Genomic DNA, 15,395 nt, shown 5'->3' with positions numbered 1-15,395 from the left:
ATTTTTCCTTCTTCTCCCCAAAGCCCCCCAGTACATAGTTGTATATTTTAGTTGTGGCACGTGGGACGCCGCCTCAGCATGGCTTGATGAGCAGTGCTAGGTCCACACTCAGGATCTGAACCGGCAAAACCCTGGGCCACCAAAGCAGAGTGCCAGAACTTGACCACTCGGCCATGGGGCTGGCCCCTCAATTGGAAATATTTATCAGCTGAACGCTTAGGAAGGCCAGGTGGGTGAATGAATGATAGACTTACTCCTGCTCTGCCCCATGGGGATGGACATGCCATTGCCACCTCCTACTGTGTCCCAAACCTCTCCTCTAAAAATTAGGGCAAAGACTCAGGGCTTCCTCCATGCCTCTCAAGGCAGTAACTATCGTTATGTTTTTGTATTTCTTAGTTCACCACACGTGAAGAATCGACATGTGACATATGATTCATATAGAATCTACTTTGGAGACACCACGAGTGTGCAATAATAAATAACGAAGCCATGTTCTGATTCCCACAAGACAAACACCACACCATCACGCTGTCTCAGCTGGTTCTATGATGGTTTAATGACAATACAGTCTCAACATGTATGTGAGGCCAAGTTCTGGCATAGTGTTTAAGGGCCTATAATTATCTAACCTGAGGTGAGGCTGACCACTTAGATAGCTTAAAGAATTAGCATCAAATCTTCTAGACTATCTGTCTAGTGTTTTCTAAATGCTCAGCCAATTTCCAGATCCCTAACATCATTATGATTCCTGTACTGTCTGTGTGAGGTTTTCACGTTTTGAAAAAAATTAGTGTAAAATTTCCAAATATTTAAGAATTTTGCCCTAATGTGAGATTTTTCTGAAGTTATTTCCCCAGTGGTTTGGTAAAGCTTCCCTGTCTCCCCAAAATATACCTGATGCACAGTGTACCCCTGAGCCTGCTCACTGTCTCTCAGCCTGAAACTCCAGCCCCACCTCTATTCCTTTGTCTGTTATTCATCTTTTAAGACTCAGCTGAGACCATAATCATCCTCTTTATGAGTCTTCCCCTACTCCTGGGATAAGAGACTCTTCCGTATTATTCTCATACAATACTGATATTTCCTGTTGACATGCCCATCTGTTGCATCATTATCAGTTCCGAAAAGGCAGGAACCAGATTTAATCCATCTTTATAGCCCCAGTGCCTAGCAAAGTGCCTAAGTCACATAAAGAATTCAAGAAGTGCTCAGTAGACTGAACTGCTAGGTTTTCAATGAAAACATCAAGCGCTAGTGATCAGATTTACTTGTCCAGGTATGCAGATAGGGTCTATCAGTCAAATCCCTGTTGTCCTGAGGCATTAGTAAGAGAGCTCTCTCCTCTGGGATAGATTTCACATCGCCCTGAAAGCCCAGTTGAAGGCCTTTGGAAGAAGGGAACATAAAATTATATTTATCAAAATAAATAGTGCTCAATGATGAATGTTAATCATAAAAGATTTAAATCATACAGAAAAATACAAAGAAGATATTAAGAATCATCCAAAACTCCACAATAGAGAGCTTGCCATTGTTAATATTTTGGTGAACAGCCTTCCAAACATTTCTTTTATGCACTTGCACAGAATTTTACATATATTTTAAAGAAATAAAATTTATAAACAAGATATGCTGTGTAAAACCACTTACTCTTTTCATTTAATAACGTGTTGTAGACCTCTTTCCATCTCAATAAATACAGAGTACCTTAATCTTTAGTGGCTGTATTCCATGCATGTTTTATCAGTGAGAAAGACCCTCGAGCACACGAGTTTGCATGCTTATCCAATTATGTCCTTTGATAAATTCCTAGAATTGGGACTGCTGGGGCAAAGGGCATGCTCATTTACATTTTATAGATATATTACTATTTGGTGCCCCAGAAAAACCGTTCTGGTTTCACATTCCCAGTTAGAGCAATAGACAGATGCCTCTTCCTGCTAATTTGAGTGGTGAAAAATGTTTTGTTCTGCCTATTTTGGTGTGGTTTATTTGATTTCTAAGAAGTTAGGTACCTTTCTGTGTGTTCATTGGCCTTTTGTATTTTTTCTTTTTCAACTGCCTGGTCACAAACTTTGTCCATTTTTCAATTGGATTGTTAGTTCTTTCCTTATAGATTTTAAGAGTCCTTTTATATTAGTCATATTAACCTTATTTGTGTTGCAAATATTATTCTCACTCAGTCTGACATTTGTATTTTAACTTAGTCCATGGTGGTTGGTTGGTTTGCTGCCGTGCAGAGATTTTACGTTTTCATGTAGTCAAATTTATCAACTTTTATGGCATTGGATTTTGTGGCATTACAAAGAAGACATTTTGTACCCTAAGATTATAAAAACACTTGCCCATCCTTTTTATAGTACTTTTATGGTTTCATGTTTTACAGTTCAACCTTTAGATTCATCTGAAAAGCTCTAGTATGGAGAGATGAGTTAGGGAATTCAATTTTTAATATTATACTTATGAGTAAGAAAATATTTTTAAAGAGTAAAATATGAGTTGAAATTGTATCTGATTTGTACATCTATTTCAGTTAGTTGCGGATGCATTTATCTAATTCCAATCATTGAGAGCCTCATCCGTGTCTGTTGCCTCTTGGCCTCTCCGTGGGGCTTCACAAAGAAATGCCCTTACTTCTACAAACATCCTCACTACACAAGATAAACGCATGAGTAGAAAAATGCTGGATCATACCACACACACACACAGATTTATGTTTGATAATGAAAATATATTTGTTAACTTCTATGATGGGATTATTTGTTTTAAACCACATTTTTACAGAAATAAGGCATAATACTATATTCACCACTCTTAAATCATATACTTCAGTCTTTTGATTTAAAGACAGACACACGCACACCTTACACAGAACAGAAGCTGATCAAAACAGAGAAATCATAAGAACAAATCATAAGAACACCAATATTTTAAAATACAAAATAAAGAGATAAGTACTATGTGGATAATTAATGAACTTCAGAAGTTTAGAGAATTATACATCTGCAATAAATTGGTGATGCTCTCCCTGCAGCATAATCAAGAGAAACTAAGGCTGCTAATACGGTGATATTAATGAACAGCACTCACTCAGTGCGTTATCATGTGGCAAGTGCTATCCTTAGGGCTTTACATGCACTGATACATCTAAGTTTTATAACAGTCCTCCGAAGGCAGGTAAGTACTAGTACTCCCTATCCCATACAGATGGGGAAACTGAGGCACAGGGAACATCAGTAATTTGCCAGGATTACATGTTAGTTAGTAGCTGAGCCAGGATTTGAAACCGATTTGCCAGACTTCGGGCCCTTGCATTTACGATGACAGTGAATTTCAGGTCCACTGAAAACAGCCCTAATTACCATGACAGCCTCCGGACACCCTCATTTGAAAGCTGACGCTGAGCTCGAGCAGCCAGTTAACAATTACTTCTCAAAGACTCCTGAGCAAAGGTCGGTTTGGGTTTGGTGGCAAAGATAGATATTTTATCCCTGAGAGGGCATCTCCCTCAGTCAAGAGTCAGCACCCTCAATTCTAGCCACAGTCCCATCTCCTCAGTTAAGTGAACTGGCGTGGCTCTTAGATTCAGTTTCCTCTTCTGTCAAGTGGGGATAATAACTGCACGTGAAAAGGCCTTATAAACTATAAAATATGAGTCAAATAGTCATGCTTTTGATGCCAACTAACAATTCAGGGATAAAAGAAAGAGCCGCATTTAAGGCTCCAGGTGCAGAAGGCAGGGACTATGCTGGTCTCTACAGAGGAGAGCCAAGGCCTAAATGAGGTCTAAGTACCAGGTGGGTGCTGCCAGGTGGGTGCTTCCAGCTGGGCGCTGCCAGGTGTGTGCTGCTAGGTAGGTGCTACCAGGCAGGTGCTTATGGCAAAACAGGTACTTTCAGCCACATCAAAAAGGATTCCAGGAAGAAGCCATTGTTTTGAAATGGAATTCTGTCACTCAGGAGAAAATAACTCCCAGGAGAAGTGCGATGGGTGAAGAACCCTCCCACCTTCTCTCTTGTTGCTGAGTCACTCTCAGAACTTCCCCTGGCCAAGAAGCAGCCTTGGCTGCAGCTCCAGTCCCCTGCGCCTTTCACTGGATGGTACCAGAAGGTCAGGGGGCACCCAGCAACATCTTCACTGCCTTCTCCAGGGCCAAGTTCACTCTTATTTTCTGCCTGAGGAAGGCCTCCAAGGCAGCTACAGAGAAGACCAGGCACCTGGAGGGGCAAGAGAGCAATTGAAGGAAACTCTCAAGACAAAAAACTGAAGGAATGCCACCCAAGGCCCTGCCAGCATGTCCCTACCAATGGTGTCTGAGAGCTCCTTCATTTGTAATCAGGCTGCCTTGAAGCAATAAGTGACAAAGGATCTTACTTTCCACTTATGTCTACATCTAACATTAAAAGAACATGCTCATGGTACCAATTGCAAGGGAAGGAAAAATAGTACTTAGATTTTCCTTTTTTTTTTTTAATATAGAAAGTATAGAGCATTTCTTGACTTTCTGTCATAGAAAATGTTTCCAAATAGAAATTCAGACTGACTCTCCCTCAGCTAGATTAAATTCTGCATCATATGGAATTCTAGCAGGTATTTTTTGAGGAGGGCAAGAGGCAAGAGTGAAGACGTTGTGCCAATCCACTTATATTTACAACCAATGCTTGACTGCTAATTACGCACCAGGCATTGTTCTAAGAGTTTTCCATTGTTAACTCATTTGATCCTCCACACAACTCCAAGTGGTGGAGGCCACTATTATCTCCATATTACAGATGAGGAAACTGAGGCACTAACTAGGTTATTTGTCAAAGACAACACAAGAAGTGGGGGAGCTGGAACAAACCCCAGCTGCTAGGAGAGAATTCACAACCACTCCATTCCATGTTCACGGTAGAGGCTTGTCTCCTCTCTCCTGTCAAAGTAATAAGCACCTATCAGAATGGCCCAGGTACTACTTAAAAGAAGGAAACAAAACTAAGATATTTGGAGCCCCTTCTCTGAGTCAGACACTGGGCAAAATGCTTTGACTTTGGAAGTGCGTGGTAAGAACTCCTGGCCAAGGTGGGCCGACTCCTGTGACTTCATGAGTCCCCTGTGCACTTTGAGCCATTACCATCTTTCTGAGGCTCAAGACATCGTGGAGTTTTCGAAGACTAAACCCAGGGCCAGGTTCCTCACTCATCTTGACTTAAATATTTTTCCGCTTTTATCACTATGACTCAGCTCCACCACAAACCCATCCAACACTTCTCCTGCTGTTAAGGTTCTCTACCAACTCACTGTAAACAGAAATGGGGGGAAAAAACTTCCTCTCTGACCTTTGGGAAATAACAACTTCAGAAGTCAACAGAAGCTTCCGTAGGCCAGCAAAAAAAGTGACATTAGATAAAACTACCACTAGTTAGCATAGAGAGATGAGCCAGCTAGAGAGTTCGTTCTTCCTCCTCTGCCAGGCTGCCTCCCTCTCTGCTCTCTGGTTGTCCTCCTGTACCCCGACTCTCTCGTCCCCCGCCCAGTGCACCTCCCATCTATGGAGAGTTAAAGCAGAACATGAGGGCTGCTGCCTCAGCCTAACTGCTTTTCTCTTAGATTCAATAAAAAGTAAACTCCAAACCTGATATACCTGAAAGGAAAGGAAATTCCAATCACCAACACTACCTCTCAGTGACTTAAATTAGCGTTACCCAGTAGAAACACAATGTGAGTTACGTATGTGCTCGAAATATTTCTAGTAGCCACATTAAAGAGGTAAAAAAGAAACTAGTGAAATTAACTTTAATAATATAATTTATTTAACCCAATATATCTAAAATATTAGATATATTTTTAACATGTAATCAATTAAAAAATTAATGAGCTATTATACATATATTTTTTCATACTAAGTCTTCAAAATCCTATGTGTATTTCTCACTTAGCACATCTCAAGCAGGACTAGCCATATTTCACGTGCTTAAGAGTCACCTGTGGGCAGAGGCTGCTGTACTGGATGGCATGGAGTTAAACATTATTCTCTCTGTTATTGTCTCATGGACACAAACATAGATTAATTAATCTTTAATTAATCTTCATTTTACACAGTCAGAAATTATTACTGGAAGAAACAGTGCATCATTACTTTGCCTCCAACTGCTTTCAGTTTCTGAATGAATCTGATCTATTTTCTCATTTAATCTTCACCATAACCTGTGAAGTCAGGCCCTGTAGTATTTCAGATGGGTAACAGATTGGCATAACATCATCACACACACACACACATACACACACACACACACACCCCTGTTATATGTTCTCAATTTACTTTAGCCGGGATCAGAAAAGAAATGAAGCCACACAGCAATAGAGAACTCAAGAGAAAGAAAGCAGCCAAATTCTTGCTTTACTGCTGCTCTTTTATACTCAGTCTTACACCACCATTCCAGAAGAATTTACTGTAATAATCTAAGCGCCTCCACTTAAGGGAATATTTATAAAAACCTTAAGCCAAACATGGCATCAATCAAGGCCACCTAGTCACACAGGGGGAGCTGGCATGGTCAGAGCCCAGCCTGCTCCCTGAACAATCTCTCTGCCTCCAGCTCCTGGATTCTGGGAACCCCGTGTCCTTTCAAGACCATATAGACCCTGCCTTCAGGGGGCTAATTAGCTCATAAGAGAGATGACACATACATGCAAATAATGAGATAAGACATGTAACAAATAAACCAAATATATAAGCAAGTAAAAAAGTATTCTGGAATGGCAGGAAAGAGATTCTTTCTGAAGGTATCAGAAAAGCTTCATGCAAGTTTGGGTGAAGTTTAGAAAAAGAGCAGGATTTAAAAAGGTGAGGCAGGAGAAAGGGCCTATGCCAAGCAGAGGTCATGGTGTACCAGAGGGCCTGGGGGACAAAGGTGTGTGATGAGGTCACAGGGTGAGCTGTCCAGTCTGGCTGCAGAACAGGCAACATGAAGGACAGAATAGGAAGCAAGGCTGCAAAGGTGGGTATGAGCCATCTTCAGATGTTTTGAATGTTCACTAAGGATTTAGGATTTTACTGGCTAAGAACTAGACGCGATAGAAAGTTCTGGAGCAGAAGAATTAACACGGACAGAGGAGTACTTTAGAAAAACCTGACACAGTCTGACAATGGTACAAAAAATGGAGAGTTAAAAACAAACGAAAAAACAAGCAAAGAAGCAAACAAACCACAAAGGGGGCTAATGGAGATCAGTTCAAAGGACATTGTACTCATCCGGGTTATGGGCTAAAACAACCTGAACTACAGTGGTGTTGGGAAAAGTGATGATGGGAGAGAGTAAGATTCACAGAATCTGGGAACTGGCAGAGATAAAGGCCTCAAGCTTACAGCCTTTTAAGATTAAAGCCTACGTTTTTGGAAGCACAGTGGTGACCTTCATGCAAATAGGAAGTCAATATAACTAAAGAGTTTCCCCCCTTAGGAGTGGGCTGCAGAAGAGATAATGATCTCGGGTTTGACATGTTAATTTGCCTAATAAGGCCTGAATCTGTTCTATGCACCTACTTTAATAGTCTAAGTGAATGACCGTTGAAAGGAATCCAATAAGCACTTGGCTTTCCTTAGAACTTGTTTAACTAGTTCATGATAACTTGAACCTGTTGGTCACCTATTTTATGCAAGCTAGTTTTGGCAATCTGCTTAGCTGTCCTCTGAATGACCTCAGCAGATGTGCTGACCACTCTTCGCATCTGCCCTGATCACCAAGGGAAGCAAAATTCCAATCTGGAGATGGAGCTTTCTGACCTGGATTTTATTTCTGAAAGGGCCACCAGTAGGTGAGCCGCAACTTCAGATCTGAAACTTTTTACGCTTGATATACAAAGTGAAAGAAAGTCTCTAGGTAAATGTCAGTGACAAAGTTCCACATCAAGGATCTCCCGAATTCTAAGAAATCTAGGAGTCAAGATGCCCATTAGTCACTTACTCCTTGATGGTGGAATATCCTACAGAAATTCTGTCACACACATTTGGAGTGGTTGGTCTGCTAAATAACCAAAACATCACGGAGACCAAACGGCTTCAGAAAAACAGGAATTATAAGCACATTGCTTATCAATGCTCCCCAGCATGTCCTTAGAAGCTCTGAAATTAAATTAACACCTTTTGGAAAAGGATCGAATGCATGTGTGTACACGCACTCAGAGACACATATTTCAGAGCCTTCCCCAAATATGCCACCCTTCACAGACTCTGTCAACTCTTCAACAACATGTAGTAATAATATTTTTTAAATATTTAAAAACATCTAGCTTTTAAAAAATGAATGAGGCTACTTTAGTCAGTGAAAAATAGAGTGATTTAGAAAGCAGAATATAACTGTCCAGGTTGGACTATAAACCACTTCAGGGAGTTCTCATTGCCTTTCTCAATGGTAATAGGTCACCAAAGATGCTCCCAACCATTTCTACCTGCCCTGTAGACACAGTCTCAAGCGATGGAGAGCCTTAGTGCTCCCCTGACTCTGGGCTGATCTTGTGACTTGCTTTGAGCAACAGAATGCAGCGAAAGTGACATACTTGGACTTTCAAGCCCAGGTCTTAAGAGGCCCAGCAGCTTCCACTTCCTTTCTTGGAAGCCTGCCACCACATGAAAAGTTTGACTACCCTGCTGGAAACAGAGGCCTGGTGGACAGAGGCCTGAAGCCATCTTGGTCTGCTGAGCCCAGCTGAGCTCCCAGTTGAATGCAGCTGCATAATTGAGCCCAGTCAAAAATGGCAGATGAACTCCAGCCACCCTACAGAATCGTGAGAAATAATAAATGGGTGCTGCTTCAAGCCACTAAGTTGGGGGCCCTTTGTTATGTGGTAATAGATCACAGAAATAATGGGTGACAAAAGATATCAAATTGTTAAAAGTGAGCCAGATCCACCATTCATCAGTGACCATCCGTGATCATATTGGGATTTTGCGCAGTTCTGCTAGCAAACTAATTTAACTGGAGAAACACAGATAGGACTGTGTCTTGTCATATTCAAACTCTAGCATTCAGTAACATCTAGAACACTGGCACTGATGTTCACACTGGACTCTGATAACTCCACCCCCAGAGCCCTCTAAGACTGGAAAAACTACCTCCCTTGGCTGGTTCATGAAGCTCTCTCCCTCCCTATATTCTTGCTTTTTTTAACGCCATGCCACAAACCTGCAAATGTTTATGTTAGAAAGAGTAACAAGATGATGAATGCTGGAGTGAATAAAACTTCAAGTATACTGGGAGGATGAATAAAAGATAGCAGTGGCCTTATCTGCACTTTATGGCATGGACTGCATGGAGCCAGGTAGACAACAATGTCTAGGCAGGCTTGGAGTGGACTGAATTATTACCCCCAATTCTGGACCATTCTCTACATCCACACCCTTGCCGTGAATGTACTGTGGTCAGATGTACTTTGCTGTCTCTTGTCTTGTTCATGTGACTTGATTTGGCTAGTAAAATGTGGATGCAAGTGACAGAGTGCCAGCTCTAAGATCAAGCGTAAGGGTCATCATGTGTATCACTTGCACTTTTAGCTTTTTGTAAAAGGAGAGCATATCCCCCTTGGCTCACTGGTCCCAGGAGGAAGATGAGAGAGACATGGGGCAGAGCCACTCCAGCTGATCCACCAACTCGTGATCAAGAAAGACAGGCTTACTGTTGAATGCCTCTGACATCTTCAGGTTGTTTAATACCCAGTAATAGTTGACTAATACAGGCTCCTTTATGAGATACTGATATTTGCAAAATACATATGGTACTTTAGAACAATAGACAGTCTTCTTGGCTATAACTAAACTAGCCAATGGATGGTTAGGTGGTCTCATTGCCAAGAAGAATATAAGTACAATATATTGAATATCACTGAGTTTTGCACTTATAGTCTAAGATTATCTTTCTAAAGACTATAATTTGGTATTCAAAGTTCTCCGTAATTTAACCCTAACTTAGTTTGGTAGCCAATTCTCTCTCACTTATATTTTATATTCTGTTCAAACTGGATTATTTAAAATTCTTGAATATGTCTCTAGCCTTTCCTCATCCATTTACTTCCTGCACCCTTCCTCTGACAGGTTTAGATTCTCCAGTCCCTTAAGGCCAGATTCAGCTGTCACCTCTGTAAGAAATCTGCTCTGATCCTGCCTTTTAAGGTTATCTCTCCATCCCCCTGACTCTTATCCTGATGTATGTCTTTTCCTCTTCTGGTATTTGGCTTATTCTGCTTTATAACACTTGCTTATCGTCTTATAAAGTCCTAGAAAGTAAGGTTTATGTATTATTTACCTCTGCATCCTCCATGGCATTTACCAAAAGGTCTTACACACAGTGTACAGGCCAGTCAAAATTTTTTGCATTAAAGAATGAGTGACCAATGGGAGGCAGCAGGGCAGCAGGAAACAACATGGAGAAAAAAACATGAACTTTGGAGTCTGAGAGATCTGATTTTATCACTTGGTAGCTAGGCAGCTTTGGACCAGTTAGTCTCCCCATGCTTCAGCTTCCAAATATATAAAATTGGGATGGCACATCCTTCACAGGATTGTTGTGAAAATTCAACATGAAAATGAATGTAAATGCTTCTCGGTGTTTGACATATGGTGGCGGCTCCATACATGGTAGCTCTTATCACAGAAATGATAATGACACAGAATATCACATAGAAGTTAGTTTAAACAGATCCCTGATATTAGATTATTTTCTCTTAAAAGTTAAGTGTTTGAGGGTGACACTAGGACTCTAGTTCCAATTAGCTGTTTTCCCAGAAACTGTGGTTTCACTGATCTGGATTCCAGTTTATGAAGATGTTCATATGTTACTCTTCTCCAGTTCTAAATTCTATAGGTAGTCACCACTAGAAGCAAACCTGTTCCAGGCAACAAGTGCTTCTCCTTATAACAAAACAAAACAAAGTCCTCCTCCCCATATACACTAGTCCACTTTTAGCAGAGCATTAGCCCTTCCACAGCATTCCCAATTCTTCCCCAGGAGACTGAAGCAACCATCACACTGGATCAAAAGCTGGAGATTCTAAATGCAGTAGAATTATCTGACAGTGCCTGAATAGTGCAACTTCAATTGTTTACATGTAAACATTATTCCAATGAGGTTCTTTATCGACTAAGAGATGAAGAGGTGCTTTTATGTTTTATGAATAAACATTCCATGCAAATGTCAAGTAGTAGGTATTACTGGAAAAGTAATTCAGCAAAAATTGCTTCATCTGCCTTGTATTAACTGGAATTTTTTACTAACATATAGCCACACTTCATCAGAGCAATAATTGATCTTCCAAGGGACAAACTCAAGATAAGTCAAATTCAAAAGCCTGTGAGTGGCCAGGTAGGTAAGGTCAAGGAGTGAACTGGGCTTGATGTGCGTTCAAGGGGATGGCTTAGCAATGCACTGGAGGCCACAGCCTGGCTGAAGGGGCATCTGCTGACTGTAGCCTCAGGGAACAAAGACTCAGTGTTGCCAGATCTTCTGATGAAATTTGGGGTTTTAATGTGAAATATCCTGATTTTTAAAGGCTGCCTTGCTTTTTATTTTAAAATTCTCTGGGAGCCAAAGAAAATATATTTGCTGGCCAGATGTGGCCAGGAGTTGGCAGCTTGTGACCTTTGTGCTAGATATTCTAAAACCACTTTGAATCGTCATAGAAAGGTTAAAGTTAACTCGTGGTGTTTTTATTTTTTAATCTGAAAATTTCTAATTTACATAAAGAGAAACTCTTTATTAACTCCCAAAAGAAAATACCTCACTCCCTCACTTATAAATCCTCACTCACTCCACTTTCAGACCTCTATGTTTTCAGTCTTACACTCTCTTTGACCAGGACACCCTGTGGCTGCTGTGTTATGTACCTATTTAGATCTTACTAGTTCTTTAAAGCTTGATTTAAATGCTAGCTCCTGCATCCTCCATAACCCTCCTCAAAGTCTTCTATTATAAATTATGATGAAAATTCAATGTAAAAGATCTACATTGATTTCGATCACATCTCATCAGTCCTTCACCAGCAGCCCCCAAACAGTGTAACACAGCAGGACTACAATTATTCCCTCCTGCGAAAGTGAAAGGCCTAGAGCAACAGGTCATGTGTCAAATTCAATGGCACTCACCGCCAAACACATCTCCGTTCTGGTAGTTTTTCCCCTTCTGGGCTTCCTCTTCATTTTGAACAGTGGCAACATGCTTGGCAGAGGCACAGCCCATAGTCTCATTCGGTCAGCTTCAGCCGGGCTGAACTGCAAATCATCTCTACAGACACGGGGACATTTTTTTTTCTTTAAACACAAAGAAAATCGACCTTCCTGCTGACTCGGTCAAGAGGTGTGCACCTGCAAGAACAGAAAGCCAGATCAGGAGGCTTGAAACAGAACCGACGTCTCAGTGTCTCGCTGTGCTGTGTGACCAGCAACACACTACAATTCCTGCATGACCCCAGGGCACTGGGGGTGCAACTGGGAGCTGCAGAATGAAATGCAAGATGGCCCGTTCTAACCTGATTCCCACTCAGGAAGCAAGATCAGAAGGCATGCCCCCCTGCACAACACGTGACTGAACTTTTTGAGGAGATAACTATAAATACAGATTTATTTATTCAAATAAATATTTGAACAGTACAAATTGCCACACATACACTTAAAGTGCATATATGTTTGATAATGTTCTGAAATCTCAAAAACCTTGAGAGTAAGGAAGGCACATTCATGAGATCCGCCCAGGTCAGGAGGCTGGGGAAGGTTCTCCATCTTCCCCATCTTGCCCTGCAGGCCAGCTCTTTCCAGCTCCTCAAATTTTGCCTGAAGGAGGTGGCCTTCTTCCTCAGGCTGAAACATGGGCTAGTTTCTACATTTCTGGTGACTTTTGTAAATAATTCAATATTTTATTTCTCCTGAGGTGACACTGTTTTGGAGAATAAAGGAAGCAAATGGAGAAAGGACTTGAACTCACTTTTGTCCATTTTCTGCTTAGCTAGCTGAATGTCAGAAGGACTGAGCAGATGTAGGAATATGAAGAAAAATAAACGAGGCAGTTGTCTACCTCTTTCAGAGCATTTGCACCTCTATCTGACCTCGAGTAAAGGCTGAAAGAGGATTTATGGATAAACCACGAAGGAGACAATCCCGTAGTTAACTGGAGTGAATTTACCTTCCCTTGCCCCACCCAAGGTTGCTGCCTGAATTCTCAGGGTTTACTATGCTCAATTTGCTCATTTTTATTTATTTTATTCTTTCATCATCCTTAGCCAGCCATTCCAGTCTTGCAGATGACTTATTCCAGTCTCACACGTTTCCTTTGAAACATCTCTCCTCTCCATTCCTTCGTCTCCATCCATCCCACTGTAATATAGGCCCTTCCCTCCTCACACCCATAGCAGACAAAAGTAGCATCAAGCCACTGCTTTTAATCTTCATTAGCAACGCCACCCCACTACTCGCCTCTCCCCTTTACGAACAACTGATGTTTCTGAGTCTTCAAAACAGTGCCTCCAAAATGCAGCCACAAGCTTTCTCTTCCAACAAGATGGCGGCCCCTAAGCCCTCCTTCCTAGAACACGAACGACATCTATGGATGTAGAAATCTAACCATTTAAACCATAAAATCTCAGTAAAGGGAATTTTACGAAAAGGTAATTCTAAGTCAATCTAATCAGTGAACTTAGATACAAAAGGTAATGATCTCAAATGAAGCCAAGTGAATACAAATTTCAATGTTGACTCTATAGCGTTAACACTAGCCACATCTTTGTATAGTTCTTCAGATTATTTTCTGTCACTGGTTATATTAAATCATTAACAGAAAGAATAGGGTTAGTTGGTGAAGTTTTACAAACAAGGAAGATGTGTTTTTCCTAGATAGTTTCTCTACACTATTAGGTAACCTTATGTTAACACATTTTCATCTTTTTAGGGCTATATGGAATACACACACACACACAACTATTCTGATGATATTTAGCAGGAATGTTGTTAAAGCTACAGTATTTCAACTTGATGGTCTATTCATATTGGTCTATAGAGCTCAGGGGCCTGATGGAGGAGATGAGATGAAAATTTTTAAAAATACACACAATACAGTGTAGTAAGTGTCCTGATAGAGGTCTCACAAGAACCCATGACAATGCAGAACTCAAAAATGCAGATTAAATTCTGACTGGGTGAAGGCAGGAATTAAAAGAGACAGTGGTATTCTGTAGGGTCTTAAAAGTTTGGTAAAAATTTGCCAGGCTGAAAGGATAGTAGCATCATCCAGATGCAAGGAAAAGCCTGAGCTAAGACACCAGAATGTGGAAGAGCACAGCGTGTGTGTGTGTGTGTGTGTGTGTGTGCGCGTGTGTGTGTCTGTTTCCTTGCGCTTATTCAGAGGAGTCAAGGTGGGGTTGGGAGTAGGGCAGAGAAAAGGCCCGCACTGCTGATGCTTTGTGAAGGGCCTAGAGGAGCACTTGCTAACTTTATCCAACTTAATAAAGATAAACTATAAAATGTCATAAGACATAGGAATTCTTTCTGATCCAAATTTGAGCACACTTTGAGAGATATTAAATTAGTACTGTCAAAATCCATTCTGTCAACCTATCCTAGTTTGAGGAAACATTGCTGAAATATGAGACAAGAGGGATAGGAGACGGGATTCAGTTCTAAAGGTAGGAGATGGCGGAAACACCTCTCTAACCAGCTAGCTGCTAAGCATTGTTGCTGTGGTTGTTGCAATTGTGGTTGTTGCTGCTTTGCATTCCCAGCCAGCACGTTCTCAGGGGCAGCAGCCGCCTTACTCCTCATCTCCAGCATCACCATGTATGGTAACAGGTGTGGGCTCCCAGAATGAATTCCTCACTTTTCAAAAAGGAATGTGGGAAAACAACCTCACACCTACACAGGAGAGCGGCCTGAAGTGCGAGGGGAAATCTTGCCTTGCCTGCCTGTCTACTGCCACCTCTTAAAATAAAAACAAGGAGAGTGGGAAACTTAACAAAATTCCCCACGGACACTGAGAACCCAGAGACAACAACTGTCCTCTCTGGGAGTCCTCTCACCTTCTTCCTTCTCTTTCCAATTTCACGTTTGGAGCCTCACGTGCTCTCCAAGAAGTAAATGTAAGAATCTAAGATGCAAATTACTCTTTGCTACCCTTGAAAAGCTGTGTGTGGTGTCTCTTCTGTGTTTTAAAAGTTTGCATTAAAAAATCTTACTTGAATTTAAAAAGTTGAGATCATATGAAAATGAAACACGCTGCAGCAGGCTAACAAAATTAAAACATACAAGAATTTTTCAAAAGACTCCTCAGTTATTCAGCAATGAAAGTGAGGGGCTTGTTAACAAGCAGATTACATACGATTTACATCCAATTCAACTGATCACTCAGGAAGTTTCCCTTTAATTATATTTCTTAAAA

General features: G+C 41.1%; 1 protein-coding gene across 1 annotated transcript in view; it reads right to left on the bottom strand.

Annotated features, from left to right (window-relative positions):
- C13H1orf21 (chromosome 13 C1orf21 homolog) overlaps positions 1-15,395 on the bottom strand; it is a 208,443-nt gene that overhangs the window by 119,687 nt on the left and 73,361 nt on the right. The window contains exon 2 of the mRNA XM_046681528.1: positions 12,119-12,337. Coding sequence (XP_046537484.1) covers positions 12,119-12,212 — 94 coding nt within the window. The 5' untranslated portion in view covers positions 12,213-12,337. The remainder of the gene's footprint in view (positions 1-12,118; positions 12,338-15,395) is intronic.

The sequence above is a fragment of the Equus quagga genome, chromosome 13 (assembly GCF_021613505.1).
Source record: "Equus quagga isolate Etosha38 chromosome 13, UCLA_HA_Equagga_1.0, whole genome shotgun sequence".
NCBI lineage: Eukaryota > Metazoa > Chordata > Mammalia > Perissodactyla > Equidae > Equus > Equus quagga.
Note: the sequence above shows the minus strand (reverse complement) of the source record. Positions and strands in the feature narration are given on the sequence as shown.